Here is a 19,454-nt window from a genome sequence, read left to right on the forward strand (position 1 = left end):
GGACTCACTATGAGACAGAGATTATGTGTAATTGGGTAGAGAATCACACTCACTGGGTCATGTCCAAATAGAACTGGTATGTTGAATTCTATAGTTTTTCTGATTTCAGGTAGCAGATGTCTTCTGGGGCTGATGGTTCTCCAGCCCTTTTGAGACTCTGCCATATATGGGTTTCAAGAATAATGACAAGGTAAGTCGGCCTATACGCTATTTTTTTGTTTTCTTACATTTATATAATGAACTGAAGATCCAGATTTTAGACCAATACCTCATGGCAGCGTTTAACAAGAAATCTTGTTTTTGAAGTCCCCTAAAATGTTTATCAACATTGTGCTGACCATGCAGGAAGAAAGCCAACATGGAAAAAAGTTCATTTTATTAGGCCACAACTTTAATTCATCTGTGAATTCCCAGCAATACATCATACAGTTCAGGTCAACATTCATTCCTTAGCTCCAGAGAGTAGCTGAGTTAGTCTGTACAGGATAAACTTAAAAAACAAAAACTGGTCTAGTAGCACTTTACAGAATAACAAAACATGTAGATGAAAGCTCATGATACCATCTACATGTTTTGTTAGTCTATAAAGTGCTACCAGACCAGTTTTTGTTTTTTAAGTTTATTCTTTCCTTAATCATTTCCACCTCTTTGGATGAGCTCCCCTGGAGCATCTGCAAAATTAAAGCATTATCCTCCTTCAAAATCTTCCTCTTCTGTGATGCCTATGAAAAAAGTTGACTACAGCTAGGCTGCTGGTGTGTTGAGATGGCAGCCTATCATGCTGACCTATATTGTTTCAGTTCCCTTGTGTCTGTATCCATCCATTGTCCTTATCTTCCCCATGTGCCTACTGTCTTTTGTCATTGTTTGTAATCTCCCAGGGGCAAAAGAGTGTCTTTTGTTTTGTGTGTATACAGTGCCTATCACAATAGTGTTCTGACCCATGTATTTCTAGGCACAATGGTAATATAACAAAAAAAAATCATGAAAAACTGGTGATACAGAATCCTAACCTTAAGTGTTAGCTAAGACTGTGGCTTTTCAGTTATGTTACCATTATTTTTTTTGAGCAACCGCTTTGAGAGTCTGCAGGAGGTTGGAAGGCTTTCTTCTGGGAGAAACTAACCGGTTAAACAATTCAGGTTAAGACACAGACTGGATATAATGAAATGTGTTTTAAATTGCACCAGACTGGTTTCCAAGTTTCCTCTTCCTGTGAGGTACCAAATTTTTCATTCCTTTTAACTATTGGTAGCATTGTCTGAGATGTTTGTGCATCCTTTCACCTCATAGATAAAGCTGTTGAGTGGGAATTGGTATATTCAAGGGTCTGTCTGTTGGAAGTGGAATAGAATTATTCAGTCAGGAATATTGTGTTTAATCCTGGCCCTACAGAAGTCAATCAGGCTATTTTATTCATTGAGTTTATTTGAGGGGGAAGGGGAACGTGACACAGGATATGTCTAGACTACAGGCTTTTGTCGACAGAAGTTTTGTCGACAGATACTGTCGACAAAGCTTCTGTCGACAAAGAGCGTCTAGACTACATTCAGTTCTGTCGACAAAGCAAACTGCTTTGTCGACAAAACCCTGTAGTCTAGACACAACCCTAGATGCAATAACATCTTCTGTCGACAGAACTCTGTCGACAGAAGGCGTTATGCCTCGTAAAATGAGGTTTACCAGCGTCGACAAAACTGCTGAGTTCTGTCGACATTATGTCGACAGAACTCAGCGGTAGTGTAGACGCAGGTTTAGTTTTGTCGACAAAAGTCCACTTTTGTCGACAAAACCCTGTAGTTTAGACACACCCACAATGAGACTATTCAGATCAGTAAGGGCTATGTCCTTTCGAAAGAGGGATGTAGTCTATACATAGTTTAGGACTATGAACGTTAGTAGAGGTTTCAAAGTTTGGGTCCTAAATTACAATACTGAGTTACTTGAATTTTCTATGCATAAAGTCAGTTATGACTTTAGTCAGAATATTACTCAGTCTGAAAGAATTTTGGATTAAAAGTAATGGAAAATAATTCATATGGGTAATGGCTTTATCTCCTTTAGAATACTTAGCTTAAGTGAACACATAGTACAGGAATGAAATTAAGAGATTTAAAGAAATAAAAACAGACTTAAAATAAAAAAGAAGCTTTGTTCTTGCATCAAAATGTATTAGATCTTGCATTTGCATATACAAATAATTCAGCAACATTCACTGGCATAAACACAGCAAGATCAAATTATAAATGTAATAAAAGAAAATATCAATGATAGCTGAAACTGTATAATACATACATATATTATAAAGATTTGACAAATTAAATACAATTTGTTACTCACAAAAGTTTCATTAACTTTACATTAAAATTATACCAAGGAAATTAAAATATTTCAAAATATTGAAAACACAGGTGGCCAGGTTCCTTTTAAAGTTTAAAAAACTGATACATAAAAATACTTTTTAAAACACTGGTAATTACAATATGCATTCTTCATTAAGGTCCCAATTCAGCAAAGCATTTAAGAGCATTTTTCAGCAACACAAAAGACAATGGGACTTCAGCACATTCTTTCATGATTTGCTGAATAGAGATAAACTTAAAGTGTATACTTAAATGCATTAATGAATTGGGGTCTAATGTAATGCATGAAAATAGACAGTAAAGTCAGTCACATAGTGACCAATAATGCATACAGATCAGAATTTACATTTTCTAATCGCTATTTGGCATTTTAATGCAATTCCATGCAACACAGAACATTTAAAAAGAGATAATCCTTCTATATATTTGTTAGATTGTTATATTAAGTACTACAACCTTATTGGACTAAAAAGAATAGGAAAACAAGCTTTCTAAATTATAAGAAAATGCCATTATTTAGCTGTATTTCTCACTTCTGAAATATTTGTATGGGTATTCTGTGGTACCCTAGGTGTCGATATTAAAGACATCAAGAATTTCTTTGCATTTTGTTTAATTTTAATAGTTTTTCTTTAGTATCAGATACTTCCTGCATCAACAGGCTAACTTGCTGCCCTACTTTGTAATGATTAACCAGATATCTGGGTCCTAAATCTGCAAAGGGTATATTAGGGTACGTCTACACTGCAATCTTCTTTCAAAAATAAGCTTTTCCAGAAAAGCTTATTTTGAATTAGAGCGTCCCCACTACAAGGAAGCCTCCAAACTAGTCTGAGGCAGGTTCCCCTAATGTGGACGTGCTACCTTGATTTAGAGCCCCAGGAGGCACTGGGGAGGAATAACGTACAATGGCTCTGGTGAGGAGCTATTTCGACACAGCAGCAGTGGAGCATCCACACACACCTTCTTCCGAAAGTGCTTTTTCGAAAGAGGCATTATTTCCTGTGGAATGAGGTTTACCGACGTCAGAAAAAGCCATCTGTTATTTTGATTCTCTTTCGAGAAATAACACAATTGCTATGTGGATGTTAGTATTGTTTTTTGTAACAACGGCTGTTATTCTAGAAAAACAGTGCAGTGTGGACACACCCTTAAAGGGAATCCTTTTGAACACTACATCTCAAATGTGAGTTCTACTGCAGGAGGCAATTGTGAGGTAATATCAAGATAAACATATCAAATATTTGAACACAATCAGGTCCAAGTAGCATCACAGAATAAAGAGAAAAAGTGAAAAAAAAACCATAGGCTGAATAGTAGGGAAAAATCCAAACAGTAAGATTAATTGAGACTGTAAGAACACAATCCCAAAGAAAATAGTGGAAGTTTAACTGTTTGTAATTAAAACTAGACTATGCCACTTGAGATTTATTTTTGAGAATAATTCTGTAATTACTGATAGATAAAATTATTAAGTATCTCATCATCAAAATAAAATTGAGTATCTTTCTTACATGCTTTCTATGCAACAAATATGTGTAATGCTCACCTTAATGTACTGGATTTTTGTAACTGCATTTATTTGATGTCTTCTTATTTTCCATTTTTACACACCATGCCAGAATTGAAAGCTTATTTAACATTATTTTCTTTAGTCAAATAAAGGTCCTTCCAGTTTGAATTAATCCATTAACATCAAACTGTTTAGTCTAGCAACAAGTTGTCTTAGTTTTTAAGTGCATAATTACTGTACAAATAAATATACAGCAGTGCATTACTGGGAAGACAATAAACAGTAAATGGCAGTGTTGAAAATAGTGTGCTTAAAGACTTTTAACCTTAGCCATTTTCAGCACTCTGTGTAATAAAAGAAGAGGTGTGAACACCTTTGTTACTCTTTGCATTGTTAATAGAATAACTACTTTTAATTTATAATTTCTGGAAATAAATTAACAAAGGTTAAACAGTGCAAGAACTAGAATGAAAACATCAGTTTAGGTTTGCTTATTTTTAAATAAGGCTTTTATGTTTGCATTCAAAAATCAACCAATTAAACAAGACAGAACTATTGCATATTAGATATTAACATTAGATATTTTCATATTTATTTGTGCTTATTAATTTATATAAGCTTTTTAAAGGATGAGAAAGATATTTGTAAAAATTCAACATTCAGATACTTTGTGTCTTTTGTGTTTTCCATCCCTCAAATTCTGTTCAGGTCTATGAAATATTTCATTATATATACACATGCACACATATTTACCCCCTTTTTTATTGGGGAAAGATCTGCTTTTTTAACTATGAAGATATTATTTTAAGAACATACATCCTATCAGCAACCTTTACTGTTGATAGCAGTAGGATTTCAATATTAAATAGCTGTTTCAAAAAAATTAAGAAGTTGCTTTTATATTCCATTCAAGCAGAGAGTCTGTCCATTTCTGTACTATACATATATCAAGCTCTATGTCTGTTTGTGGCAACAGGAATAAAGTTTCTTGCAATAGTTAACAGAAGCTCAGGTATAGCAAAAGTATTCAAGAGCAAAATTTAATCTTCTGACATGCAAAAGATTTTCAAAATAGTGATAAAGTTACTCATAAATTACAAAACTATTTCAGTCAGGAACATTTTAAAAATACATTACATTTAATAAAAAAGCAAAGTAAAATGAACTTTCAAAATGACACAAATCAAATAACTTACTAAACTGTATTTACATGGAATTATTTCTAACAGCTTAACTTGAAATAGAGCTGTGTACTGGCTTTACAAAACCTGGCTGTTAGATTTTGTTTTTAAGTTGCAACTGCAGCATATGTTGTTATACTCCAAACCCCATACTCAGGCACTGTTACTCACATTGAATAGCACCTTACTCTAGGAACAGTCTAATTGACTTCAGTGGCACTATTTATAGAGTGAGGTGCTACTGAAAATGAGTAAGTGTATGAGACTCTGGCTCCTAATTAGCATTATTACTCATGAAATCAGTTGTTTGTAACTGACTTCAGTATAAGAAGGGTAACACTCAGAATAATAATTTATCTTTAAAACATGTTATCTTTGATTCACTATTTAATATACATTTAAAAATAGTTTTGTACAATTTAGGGGCTGGTAAACGTGGGAATTAAAATTTATATTGATAAACACTTTACTTTTTTTGAAAATGGAAAGAAAGAAATTAAACTAAGATTTGGTTAAAAATGTATACAATAACAACATATATATTGATATTTTGTATATGAACATTTATTATAATTAGCTTTTAAAAGATATTTATATTTGAGTAATTTATAATTTTATACAGCAAGTGTGACTTTTAAAGCAACATACATAGGCAATATCATTTACAGTAGGAATTATTATAAAGGAAATATGATATAAATTAACAATTTACAAATCTTTATACAGACTATTAAATAAAAAATAAGGCAGGAAGTTTTATTTGAAATTAGCATAATCTGAAAATATATCAATGAAATCTTGTACCACTTTGTAGCAGAATTCATACTGTTCCTAAAAAAATAAAAAAAGAAATTCAGATTTACTTTGTATATTATGATTAAATTAGAATAATCAGACATAGGTAAATATGTAGGATGCAACATATTCAAATTGTACCACAACAAGTTTATGACAAAACAAACCCTGTTAATGCTAATTTTTATATTAATGCTCTTTGCACAAAAAAGACTTCATGTCCAGTTTTATTAGCTTGCAAGTTCCATGGCCTTTATTAACTGATACTACTTTCATGTAGCTGACCGTGACAGTAAGTTCAAGGAGGATGACAGAACTGAAAGGATGAAATAGAGGCTGTCCACAAGAGGCTTTCCCCTCTAAACTTAATACACATCTACAAGATGAAAGAATGTGCAAACCACTGAGCCCTGTCCTGCAAAGTGCAAAATACATTTTAGGATGTGCAAAGCACTCAATTACACTGATGTCAAAATGAGCTATGGGGGTGCTCAACACCTTCCAGAACTGGGTTAATAGGGCCTAGCATTTTACAAATTCTCTATGCGTACATTTATTTTTATTATTATTACAGTATGTATTATTGCATACAAAATTCAAGTAACTCAATATGGCACTATTGAGTCCCTGCCCCAAAGAACTAACAGTATGAATATTTTCTCTCATATGTTTACACACATACAAAAACCCAACCAATTTACAAATGAAATGTGTATCTACCTCTTCCCAATTATAATTCAAATGCAGTCACTTCTAAGTAAGTTATTTAACAGCATTTAGCAACACTATATATTTTCTTCTTGTTCTTCCCAGTGTTAACACTGACCTCACCTTCTTCCAAAGTCACAGACCCATAATATAGTGTTTTCCAAACTTTTGAAAGCTAAGTCTGATTTAGGGCTGCCAACTTTGTAATCGCACAAAACCAAACACTCCTTTCCCGACTCCTTTCTGAGGCCCCATCTCTGCTATCTCCATTCTCCCTTTCTCCATCACTCATTCTCCCCCACCTTCATTCACTTTCACCAGGCTGGGGTTATAGATCCCATTAAGGTGCATGTCTGCACAGCCATTCACAAAAAATTCTTCCCCCACCCACCTCCTTTGGAGGGCCGCACGGCAGGCGGCTGCTCCAGTGGGTGAGGCTAGCTGAGATAGCATGGTAAGAGAGCTGCTGGGGCGGGGGGGACGAGAGGGGCTGGGATCTGCCGTGACCAGGGAGGCTGCTCTGGTGGCTGGGTCTGCCATGTGGCAGGGGCTAGGAATGGGACATGCTGCTTGGCAGGGGAGGGGAGGTTTCTGCTGCAGTGGCCGGGAACGTGTGTGTGTTAATAAACTGGGTGCCACAGTGGCACACCTCCAAACCAGCGCACGTGACCTCAATATTGGTGCACAAGCCAAAACTCACTTTGCCCGTGGTTGGAAAATCTTAGAGGGAACACTGGTTGGCAGGACTCGACAAATGATTCAATCTACTCACCCATGGCACGTAGATTTTAAGCTGGAGGGGCTGCGCAGCACAGTCTGTGCTGGCAAGCAGGGCTCGCTGTTGCTTGGTGAGCCCTGCTGGTTGGGGTGTAGAAGGGGTAAGAGGGCTCCAGGTGGGGATGTGGACTCTGGAATGGGAATGAGGGGTTTGAGGTACAGAAGGGGCTTTGGACTGGTGAGGGGTTGGGTTGCACGGGGAAACTGAGGACCCTGGCTGGTGGTGTGGGCTCCTGGGCCATGTCCAGAATCAGGGGTTTTTTCGGGAAAGGTAGCCTTTTCCCGAAAAAACTTCCCCTGCGTCCAGACTCAAGTCGCGTTCTTTCGAAATTATTTCGAAAGAACGCGGCTTTTCTTTCGATGGCGGTAAACCTCGTTTCACGAGGAAGAACGCCTTCCTTCGAAAGTTCTTCTTTCGAAGGAAGGCGTTCTTCAATGTAAAGAGGCCATCTTCGAAAGAGAGCATCCAGACTCGCTGGGTGCTCTCTTTCGAAAAAGCGGATTTTTCTTTCGAAAGATCCGCCTGCAGTCTAGACGCGATCTTTCAAAAGATGCTCTTTCGAAAGAAGCCTGCAGTCTAGACATAGCCCTGGTGGGGCCAGAAATGAGAGGTTCCAGGGGCAAGAAAGGGCTTTGGGATGCATCAGGGAACTTGGGAGCAGGGGAGGGGAGGGCTTTGGCTGGAGGTGCAGATGTGGTGTGGGGCTGGGGATGAGAGATTCAGGGTGTAGAAGGGGGCTCTGGGCGATGGAATTGTGATGCTGGGAGGTGGTGGGGGTCCCAGCAGTGCTTACCACAGGTCCGAGGAAGCAACTGACAGCTCCTTATGACTCCTAGGTACATTTACAGCCAGGCAAGCTCTACATGCTGCCTTCACACCTGCAGGCATCATCCCTTCAGCTCCTACTGGTTGTAGCTGCCATCCAATGGGGACTACTGAACTGGCACTGGGCAGTGCAAGAAGCCCTTTCCCCCACTCTTAGGGGCTGCAGGGACCTGGGAGCCACACAGAGTTTGCAGGTTGAGAGCCTGCTTTAGCCCTGGGGCCAAGCTGCAACGCTGAATGTACTTTTAATGGCCCGGTCAGCGGTGCCAACTGGAGTCACCTGGGCCCCTTTTTTTAGACCGGACATTCTAGTTGAAAATTGGATGTCTGGCAACTCTAGTTCCATTCCAGAAAAATGAAACCATTCTACTTCCCTTCCTCGTCCCCCTCCCCCGCAAGCAATGCTGCCATGTGTCATTAAAGGCCTATCCATCTTAAATGTATGTATCTTCCAGGATCCCCTCGCTAGTTCTTTGGCCCTCTGAGGGAGGCATATGAATCTCTGAATCTTCATGATATGATACTTTTTTCATTCCTACACCATTTGGTAGTTAATGTTGACAGCAGTAAAGTATCAACACTGGGATCTGCATTCACTCCCATTTAACAAATGGAAGATTCACAGCTTAGAGTTGCTGTTTTGGACTGCGGCAGACATCTCTGCATTACATTCAGCTCATGTTTTGAATGTTTTCTCCACAACCATAATAATGCTTAAATCATAGGTCTCTGGGATCTCTGAAGATGTTGGCTCTATTGTTGCATCTGTCACAGAGTCCCTGTGTGCTCTTGGACAAGTCACTTAACCTTTCTGTACCTCAGTTTGCCTACCTGTAAAATGAATGAAAAATGTACCTCAGAGAATGTTTTGAGACTACTGTCGGTAAAGCAGTTTGAGACTGCTGAATGTAAAGTCCTAGAAATGCAAAGTATATCAGGGCTGTGAAGAGACTTGCTAGACCCCTGAGCAAAGAGGGTATGTGGCTCCCTGCCCCCAGAAGGTACGGGACTTCAAGTGGAAGAGGTGGGGCTGGGGCTAGCTTCCCTCAGTCATCCCATCTGGGCTGGCTGGAGCATGCCACCCAGGGCTTTATCAGTGATTTAAAAGGCCCTGGCTCCAGCCACTGCTTCCATCATGGTAGCTCAAGAATGTTCCTATGGATTTTTTTAAAAAAATCCATAACAACCCTACTCTACTAAATAAATAAATAAAATTAAAAATAATCAGAAGTTGGCTGAACAGCAAACACAGGAATTTTTACCCCATGTTAATTTTTTGAAAGCCTATCATAAACATCTGTATTATTATTTTGTAATGAAATACCTCTCTCAACCTAAATATATAGTTGTTAACACCAGTCCTATAGTATTACATCTGTTGTAACTGGTAAAACGAGCCTTTGTTCTTTCCAGTAGAACATTTACAAAACTTACATCATTTGACAAAGATTCTTAAATATCATACCAGCGTTTGCACCATATGTGGCCTTTGCATTCTTAAACTCTTCACAGCTTGAAACACATCTAAGAGCCCCTCAGCCTTTACTCGTTCCAGAACATTGCTGAGTGCGATGAATGTACCTGTTCTTCCAGCTCCAGCACTGCAAGACAAACATATTTCTTTTGCTTAATAAAATATCAAAACATACTCTTCCAAATTACAGTAATGAGCAACAAAGATGCTTTGCATAATAATTAATGCAAAATATTCAATACTGTTATTAGCGGACTAAAAATCTCTCGTTTACTAATTTTATTACCAGTCATTTGTATGGCATAACTTTCCATCTTATGATCAAGAATTAATAAAAATTAATTTTTGACCAGACCAGTTTTGATTAAGATCTGAATTTTGCAAACACTTATATGCTTATTTATACAAGTGAACAGCTCCATAGAAATCAAATGCATTATCTGTGTGCATAAAATTAAGCACATGTATATGTTTGTAGAACTAGGGACATAGTCCTGTAGATGTGTAGCTGTTTTCTAATCTGTATTTGTCTCCAAACCAATTGAATTTATGGTACTGACACTACCATCACTGTTTTATCTTTAATAAAGATACCCAGAAGTGATTTGGGCAGATTCTTTGCTGCTTATGAAAGTGAACTGCTAATAGCTGAATCCTGATATAGTGCACTGACACACAGTGTAACCATCATTGCACATCCCAGCCAATGCAATTAATTCCTGCCATATACCTCCTCATTATTCGAGCTATGTCTCTCTCTTAACCAGCAACTGCTAATTGTTCTAAATTATGAGATATGATGGGATTGGTTAGTCCTGGGTTCCCCACTCCCCCCACTTCCTGATCACATGTCTAGAAGCTAGGAAGATTTCATATTTGATTATCCAATAGGACAATTGGGTTATCCCAACTGTCCGACTCTGGCCTTATTGCTGCTGCTGTACTCAAAGTTTTTCCCTGCATTGTTCTTGTTTTGTCCAGGACTACTTTACCAGAGTTGCTCATTTTTATTTTCTTATTTTTAGTGTGTCTGACTCTCATTTCCTCTTACAGATTCAACTCTATCCTCAATTTAATACAAATTAACATTTTACTGCCACTACCAAGTCTGAAACTGTGAATCCAAACTGATACTTTGTATTATATATTAAAATAAAAAGTAGTACAGTATTCCTAAATACTATTATGGACAGAATCCATCTAGTCTAAAATGTAGTTCTGATCATGTAAAATAGCATTACTTTAGTACATATCTACAGTTGTCACTGAGTGTACCAAGTGACTGTGTCAACATTTTACCCTTCCACTGACATTTCCCTTGTTTTTCAAATTTTAGGAGCTGGTAAGAGGCTTGCCAACATTACTAGTGAAAGAGCTCCTTTTACTGCTATTTGACTAATGACCAATGTCAAAGATTAATTGACATTTTGCCTCCTAATTTCACGTTGGTTCAAAGTAACTAGTTACAATTAGAAGAGGCCAACTACCAGTGATAAGGAACTGTGAGGCACACAGTCACATGAGAGAATAGTCATACAAACTAGAATGATTCTTGGGATTTGTGATGAGGCTAAATGAAAGACAGACAAGTTTAATTTATGTCCCTAAACCAAATAAAAATACAAAATAATTCATTGTTTAATATATCTTAATCATTTATAAGCAAGATGAATTGTAATTACTATCACTGCTTTTACTGGTCAATGCTCTTACTCTATCTCCATCAAATAAAAAAATCTTTCTGATGAGCATGTCCTTATGAAAAGACTAAGTAAAATGCATATATCCTCAGCTGGATACATTACGGCCTGGTAGGAGGAAAAGTGAACAGGTAAAATATATTAGTTGTGTGATTCCCTATAGACAACTACTTTTATCAGATTAAAGGCAGCTGCAAAATCTAAGAAGAATCAGATAGATGTGTAATTAGCTAATCCCTAGAAAAACTGCCTCAAAAGATTGGTGAATGTCTCATTCTGGAATAGGTCCATTGCTTCAGTAATATTAAAAATGCTATAAGAATATAATATTATGAAATACTTTGTAAACCTGTACACAGAAATAGTTAAAAATGCCATTAGCTCCCTATGTCTAAACAACAACAATAATGTAGTATTCCTTTTATTCCACCCCACATTATCTGTTCTCCTTGCTCCTGCCCCTACTTGAGAAATTCTTTGGGCAAAAAAGTAATATAAGTCAACTCAACTGTGATTGCATGTAGGTTCAACTTTCCTTAGAAATACATGAGAAAAATATATGCTGTATGGTTTACAGTACAGTACTATCCCCTTCATATTTGTTTTCCTTTCTTTTCCTCAGCAATCCCTTACTGAATCTAAACAGTTTTAAAAGATAAAATCTTTTAGGATAATGACCTCTTTAAATTTGGCTCATAGAATAATATTGTTTCTTAAAGGATGGAAGAATCAAAGGCAAATGAAACCTGAAGTGGCTACAGAAAATAAAATGTGTGGGGGAGGGTCCTTAGATTCCACTACTGTACTGTCAATTGTTGGGATATGTAAAATCAATAGGGGTCTGAGACAGCAGTAAGGGTCAGCCACAGCAAGCATTGCCCTTAAGCATATTTTTCCCTTTGTTTCTGCAGTCTGGAAAGATAGATTAAGGTCCGGCGAAAGCAGATATTATCTTCTCTGATGTATAAATATGCTATTTCCCTTCATTTCTGTGGCCTAGAAAAATAGATAAGCATGCAGCTGCTCTACTTTGTTGCATCTTTTATCTACCCTCACTGGCTCTGTATAAATATTTCAGGGTTACTTTTCTTGTAACCTCTGTAACCCACTGATTCGGAAAGTTTGTAGCATAGGTAAGTGTTGATTTAATTAGAAATTCTGTGAATAGTAATTAGGGGTGGGTATAATAATATTCATCACTTGCTTATTAATATTCATTGTATGGGAGTTAACATACCAAATAAGGTTTTAGGGAAAGTAGCGATAGACGTGTGAATTAACATCCTAAAAGATAGAAGGGTGTAATTGTTGCCAAATTGTTGCCACTTGGATGTTGTGTTGAATATCTGAGGTAAACGTGCCTGGGCAATAAAGCAATTCTGTTTAGCCCATCTGCTCCTGTCTCTCCTGTTTCTTCTCTAACATCAATAAGAGCATGCTGCTGCAGATGAGAAGAAATGAAGAAGAGAAAAGCTCAGGCAGCTTCAGAGAGGAACAGACCAAGAACCAAGAGCAGCTACAAAGACACTAGGGAGGACTAGGAAACTAGAATTATAAAAACTGTCCATGGGCAACATCTTTAATAAAACCCTTAAATATTATGTAGTTTGATATTTTTATTATCCATTTCAACTGTTGTGGTCAGTCCTTGCTGTTCTTAAATCTTCTGCAAATAGAATGAGGAAAATTAATAGAAACCTGTGTTCTGAAAACTGGTAATATATAATCTAAATAGTAACATACAAATAATACAACTTAATTTGTTTTATTACATTACTGTTTTATTTAAATGTGGAGAGTCAAAATCATCCATGACCTAACTCCATTGATTCACTGGGCTGGTAATCCATTTGCCCAGTCTGTATCCTCAGCAATGAGGAAGTTACTGGATGTACATAAACAAAATTCTCACCTGAATACTGAATATTACACACAATATAAAATAAGATTTTAAAAGCAAAGGATTTCACTGTAACTATTAGCCAGTGGCCAATGCAGCAGGACTTCTGCTTTAGAAGTCTTTAGATTATAGTCCATATTATAGTCCATATCATACCACCAATATAAAGCAACTAAAGAGTTTTTCAAAATAATCATGGCTTAAATTCTAAGATTCACAAAGATGCAGTGTCAATGTACAGATATACCATGAATTTTCAGCACTCACAAGACACAACTGGCCAAATCCCACATACCTCATTCTAGCAAAACACCCATTAACTTCAATGAGACCTTAGCAAGGAGTTCAGGAACAGGTACCTCTATTCTTATTCAAGCTAAACTCCAAGGACTTGCTCCAGGGATATGAACAAATTCCAGCAGAAAATCTGGAATAATCTAGTAAAATGATGATACATTATTTGAATTTATTTTAGTTTTTTCAATATTAATTGCAGTATTTTATAACTGTGTTTGCTTTGTATCTATTTGTGGTACCTAAAGACATGAAGCCCTTCTTCAAATACACATTTTAGCCCAAGGAGATTTAACTGTATTTAAAAATGCTATTATTTTATTTTAAATGCTATTTATAAATTCTTGTCAAAGAAAAATGTAATAATTTCAGATACATATAGAAATTCATTTATGGGCTATAAAGAGATAACAACAACAGGTCTAATTTTCCCCTACTATGGGCTATTTGCCACGCAATGTTTGCTTGCCAAACTCAATAGATCTGGAATACAAACATACATGCATTAGCACCCACACAGTCATTTGCTCAGCAGCCCTGTGAATCTGCAGTTAGTACTGCCCCCTCTTCCAGTGTCCCTGGCAGTGAAGCTGTGCTCTCAGAGGTTCTGCTACCATACCTGTCCTTTGGAAAGAGGCACATTCAATATTGTGGAAGGGGACAGAAGGTGAATTAATGCTAATAAGAGCTGCATTAATTTACTTGCAAAAATCCCAACGTTAAGAAAGAGCTTTCAACCACTGGTCTCGCCCCCCGCCCCATGCAGTCACTTGAGGGGCTTCTAGTAGGTCAGGACTAAAAAAAGAAAATTATATTGTGCGAGAAGACACTGAATCTCCTATTGTTGATCTCTAGGGCACTAATATTATGATGGAAGAAAAATATATTCTAGTTTTTCAACAATTCTCATCTCACAAGTAGGACTATATTATTGTTTAAAAGTAGGAATAAATCCTAAGTAATACAATCTCTTTACCTACATATATCCAAATATTAGAGATTGAAAAACAATTCACAAACTGCACCAGAAATGAGAGGGCAAAGTCTGGGTTATGATAAATTTCCTTATAAAAATATGAAATAAAGTAACAAAACCATGTCTTCTCTCTTCACTGTCAGATTTCATATCTTCAGAATTCTTGAGTTATATTTTATTTAAGACATTTCATCACACTCAGTGAAAATGATTGTTTTTCCTTCTAAGATAATAAATATTTTGGCCAGAGAAAGAACTGCTCCCACGCACTGTGAGATGTTCCCTCTGTTGGTAAGTTATTTATGAAATTGCAGGGAATATCATAACCTTGGCTCTCCTCACATTTTAAACCAGCATCCACCTCTCCACTGCACACATCACTTTTTCTCTCATCTGAGGCATTTCAAAACTGCAATTAAGGTAGGATACATGATCGGGGCCAAGGATTTTAAATTTTCACTTTTAACTTCATACAGTCTGTAAATTTTAGACATTTCCCAGTAAATCATCAGCATCCCCCCTTGCAATCAGAGATGCAACTCTCAGAAACCAAGGTAAACACCAGCATATATATGGGAATTCTTCAGTGGCCCTTTTTGGGGACACAGCTAAAAAAAAAAATCATTGTTCATGTATGAACCTCCAAGAATTAGTCACTTCCGGCACTTCAGCACTTTTCATTGTCCAGGTCTGTTTTTAAGAACGTCATTGTAATATTTAATTAGTCATAGGCATGTTAAACAGATTTGCTCTTAGCAATTTTTGATTTAATTTGCAAGTAATCTAAATAACAAACAGTAATTTTGGTTGATAAATCAACCAGTAATGTGTCTATATTTTAAGGGTTAAGGAAAAGCCTATTAAGCCAATTTTTACTGATAGTAATTTACATACAAACAGCTCATCCATGATTATTAATGTCCTGTTTCCTCCATCAAAAAACACATGAAATCTGCTTTAACAGTTGCTACACTAGACATTTAATTTTCTGTGTGCAATATGGTTTAAACAAAAAATTAAACCAAATACTTGACTAAATGTATGCTACTGCAGGTTACAGATTATAATCAAAAGTATGCAGCTGTCTGTCTACTTTACAGACATAACATTCATAGATAAAAATACTAAATTGGATGCTTCTACTAAGAAGATGAAAGCTGAACTTCCCATACTTAAAAGAGGAATCTGCCCCTTTGGCTTCCTTCCCATCTTAAGCATGTGGAAATCACTTTATGCCTTGGGCAAGCAGGTACTGAAATTTCAAGCTCACATTTGCACTGAACATTCCTAAAGACTTAGAGTTTAAGCCTCAAAATTCATGGGCTCACATTAACAGGCATCTTGGAAAATCATCTGCTAGACTTAAAATGCATTAGGTGGTTTTCCAAGATTTGAATCTACAGGTATTGAGAGAAGGCTCTAGTCCAGGGGTGTCCAAACTTTTTTCAAAGAGGGCCAGATTTGATGAAGTGAACATGCGTGAGGGCCGACCATTTTGCCTGACATTCTTTGAACCATTAAAATTAAATGCAAATTAACTATCTTATGCAAAGTTTATTGCAAACAGCATACTTTTCATTTCGTCACATGGATGACAAATCTAAACAGGTGTTAAATCACTCTGCCTTTCATATCTGAAGGCCAGATGAAAAAAAAATCCAGGAAGCTGAAATATATGTCAGGAACATTGTAAAGTACATAACCTTTATTACCAATAATATGTAATCTGTCAACTTTTAAGTTCAAAAAATATGAACAGGAACATAACACCAAGTATACATGTTGTGTCCAAATATATTTATAACTGATTTAGACCAACTGACATTAACTGAGATTTTACAATGTATTCATCTCAATACATATGGATTCGTTGGGGGCCATAAAAGACAGATATTGCCAAATTACCTGTGGGGCCGTATTAAACCGGAACACGGGCCGCAATTGGCCCGCGGGCCGGACTTTGGACATGCCTGATCTAGTCAAAAGCCTTAAGAACATGGATGTGAGAGTTTTCAAGCATAGCAACCAATTTTCCAAAATATGCACTTATGTATCTATATAATTGAGAAGTGTGACAGGGTGTATCAACCCCACACTGGGCCTGAAGCAGAGAGCCCCACCCTCACACCCTGCTGGGTATACTCCAACTGGAGGGCCAGTAAAAGGGCCAGTGGAGCCGCTCAGTCAGGGCTGACCACCGCTGAGGAAGGAGCTGCTGCTGGAGCTCTTGGAAGAAGAGGTGCAGAAGGGTGGCACAGCAAAGGCTAGCCAGCAGAGAATGGCCAGAGAAGCCCCCAGTCCAGACGAGACTGGAGAAGAAGCCGATGTCAGGGAGGCTGGTAGGAAGTAGCCCAGGGTGGGGAGTTAAAAAGCCTAAGAGCTCAGCATGTTTTGGGCAGATTCCTCGCTGAGCTAATGGTGGAACATACCCACCGATGACTGGGACCAGGGCTGGGACCCGGTGGAGAATGCCCGGATCCTCCTACCCTACATCATTAACTCCCAAGGAGGGGGTGCTACCACTATGACTATGGACACCGTTAGGCCTTACTGCACTGAGTTGCTGATACAGACTGGCTGCTAGGCCTTACTACCCTGAGAGGAGGGATATTGTATGGACTGTGGCTGCAAGGCCAGACCGTTGTAGAGGAGCAGGGGTAAAAGTGAGAGGACCTGGTCCACAGAGACTAAGACACTCACGGGGTGCAGCACACCGAGAGGCCCGAAAGGTATAAAGCCCTGCTTAAGAAGGAACCAGGCACACCCACCCCAAGAAAACTGGTAGAGAATGTGGGCACTTAACATGATCTCTTCCTGATCACGGGGAACTGTGGAGGAATGGAACTGAGTTGCCAAGAGACTGGTTAAAAAAAAGGGGGGAGGGAGAAAAAACGGGGGAAGGAGGTTTTTTTTATTAATATCTGTTAGACGCGATGGATCCCAGCAAGTTTTTTGAGTGATGGCTGGACAACCAGCAGAAGCAGCAGATGGTGATCCAGCAACAACTGTAGGCGACCCAACAACAGGAGCAGCAGCAGGTACTGAAGGAACTGGCCGCCCAACGGCAGGCCTACCAGGATCAGTTGGTTCAGCAGATGATGGCATTACGGCAGGCTGCATCATCTCCTCTCCCTAGTTCAACTGAAGATGGGGCTGAGGGTGGCACATTGAGGTTGCCCATACACCTCACAAAAATGGGACCTCATGATGACCCAGGAGCCCACCTGGTTACATTTGAGCAGATCACTGCTGTCACTGGATAGCCACTGGAACACTGGGCCACAGTACTGGCACTATACCTGACAGGCCCATCCCAAATGACCTTCCAGAACCTGGACCCTCATGAGGCACTGGAGTACCCCTGAGTTAAGCCAGGGTCAGCCCTGAGACGTACTGCTAGCAGTTGCACCATGAACAGTATCTGCCAGGAGCCAGGCCCAGAGTCGTGGCCCAGAGGATTCAGGATCACTGCTGGCAGTGGCTACAGCTGGACCAATGGACGGCAGCATAGGTAGCCGATCTGGTAGCCCTGGAGCAATTTGTGTGTGTCTTGCCTACCAGCGGGAAAGAATGGGTACAACAGCACTGCCCTAACACCTTTCACCGAGGCCGTCTCCTTGATGGAGGACTATATGGCAACCAAAGAACCTGAAAAGCTGGACCAGAAACCGGGGAATCTGAGTAAAGAGTAAGCGGGGTGGAGCACGCCATGAGCGGCCTGAAAGGCGTAAAGCCCTGCTTAAGAAGGAGCCAGGCACACCTAACCCATGATAAGAAGAATAGAGAGTTCTAAAGTTAAGGATTTGGAATATTGTTTATCATTCTAATGCTGTTTTGCAATAAACATATGTTAAAATTCAGGGAGAAACGTGGCCTACACAATCTAATTCTTCAAAGCTTTTGTGAGTCTGAGAGGATAGAAATATTAGAAGTAATATGGGCTTCTGTTTTTTTGACTTACAACATGTTGCATACATTAAAAGAATGCTGTTAGGTAGAAGAGCTGCTTTTCCGTTTTACAGATTGGGTTAATAATGTTTCATTATTTTACCTGCTTTAATTAATGTTCAATGTCCTGACTGACTAATGGATTTCAAAAAGTAGTTGCTAGAATCCACTGTCAAACTGAAGAATCAGGCACTAAAACAGTCAGTGTCTGTGCGTTCAATTGACACAGAGACAATAAGCCTTAAGGAAAAACGTATGAAAATAGCAATGAACAAAACAGTTCAGAAGCAAAAGGAGGAAAGAAGAACTGCTTTCTGTTAATTACTGTGTATATTCTTAGACTACGTCTTGAATGTCGACAAATTCAAGCCTGTTTCAGGCTTCCAGACATTCGAATCAAGGCACTGTAGCAAAACTGTCACCATAGCTAACTGTTCCAATGATGCATGAGAACACAGATGATCTTTCAGGAAACCCATAGCCCACACAACACCTTTAATTGTTCCCAGAGCAAAGCACCTTTAAATGTTCCAGAGCAAACTGGAAGTCAGCTCACACTTAAAAGAAGAGATGTAATATGTTCTCCATTGCTAACTCATAGCCGTTAGTGAGCAGCTGCATTCTGCACTAACTATAGCTTTCAAATAGTCTTTGTGGGTAATTCTCTGCAGAGCACACTGCAACAACCAATTTGGAGGTCACAAGAGCTGAGATAACATTTTTGCAAAAAGGGAAATAATCAGTTGCTTATTATCCAAAGGCCAATGGCTACAACTAGAATCCAAACGCACTTCCATTGTGCAGACCACATTGACAAAAGACTGGTGTACCTCGACAAACAGTCACTGTCACCATCATAATGCAGATGCTAAGTGTCTCCCCCTGCTGGGACCATATACAGGTGCAGAAAACCTCAGGTCAATATTACAAAAGGTCATTGTTAGATCTAAAAGCATCAGTATGGGTAGTTGACTTTTGTCCATATCTAAGGGATAATCA

At 38.4% G+C, this 19,454-nt stretch overlaps 1 protein-coding gene across 11 annotated transcripts in view; it reads right to left on the reverse strand.

The window, feature by feature from the left end:
* Nucleotides 1-4,650: 4,650 nt before the first annotated feature.
* PTPRE (protein tyrosine phosphatase receptor type E) overlaps nt 4,651-19,454 on the reverse strand; it is a 263,311-nt gene continuing 248,507 nt past the window's right edge. For all 11 annotated transcript variants that reach the window (XM_075935266.2, XM_075935265.2, XM_075935272.2 and 8 more), the window contains 2 exons: nt 9,629-9,764; nt 4,651-5,888 (listed from right to left, as the gene is read on the reverse strand). In XM_075935266.2, the coding sequence (XP_075791381.1) occupies nt 5,814-5,888; nt 9,629-9,764 (211 nt within the window). In that variant the 3' untranslated portion in view covers nt 4,651-5,813. The remainder of the gene's footprint in view (nt 5,889-9,628; nt 9,765-19,454) is intronic.

The sequence above is a fragment of the Pelodiscus sinensis genome, chromosome 8 (assembly GCF_052426305.1).
Source record: "Pelodiscus sinensis isolate ZL-2025 chromosome 8, ASM5242630v1, whole genome shotgun sequence".
NCBI classification, from domain to species: Eukaryota; Metazoa; Chordata; order Testudines; family Trionychidae; genus Pelodiscus; species Pelodiscus sinensis.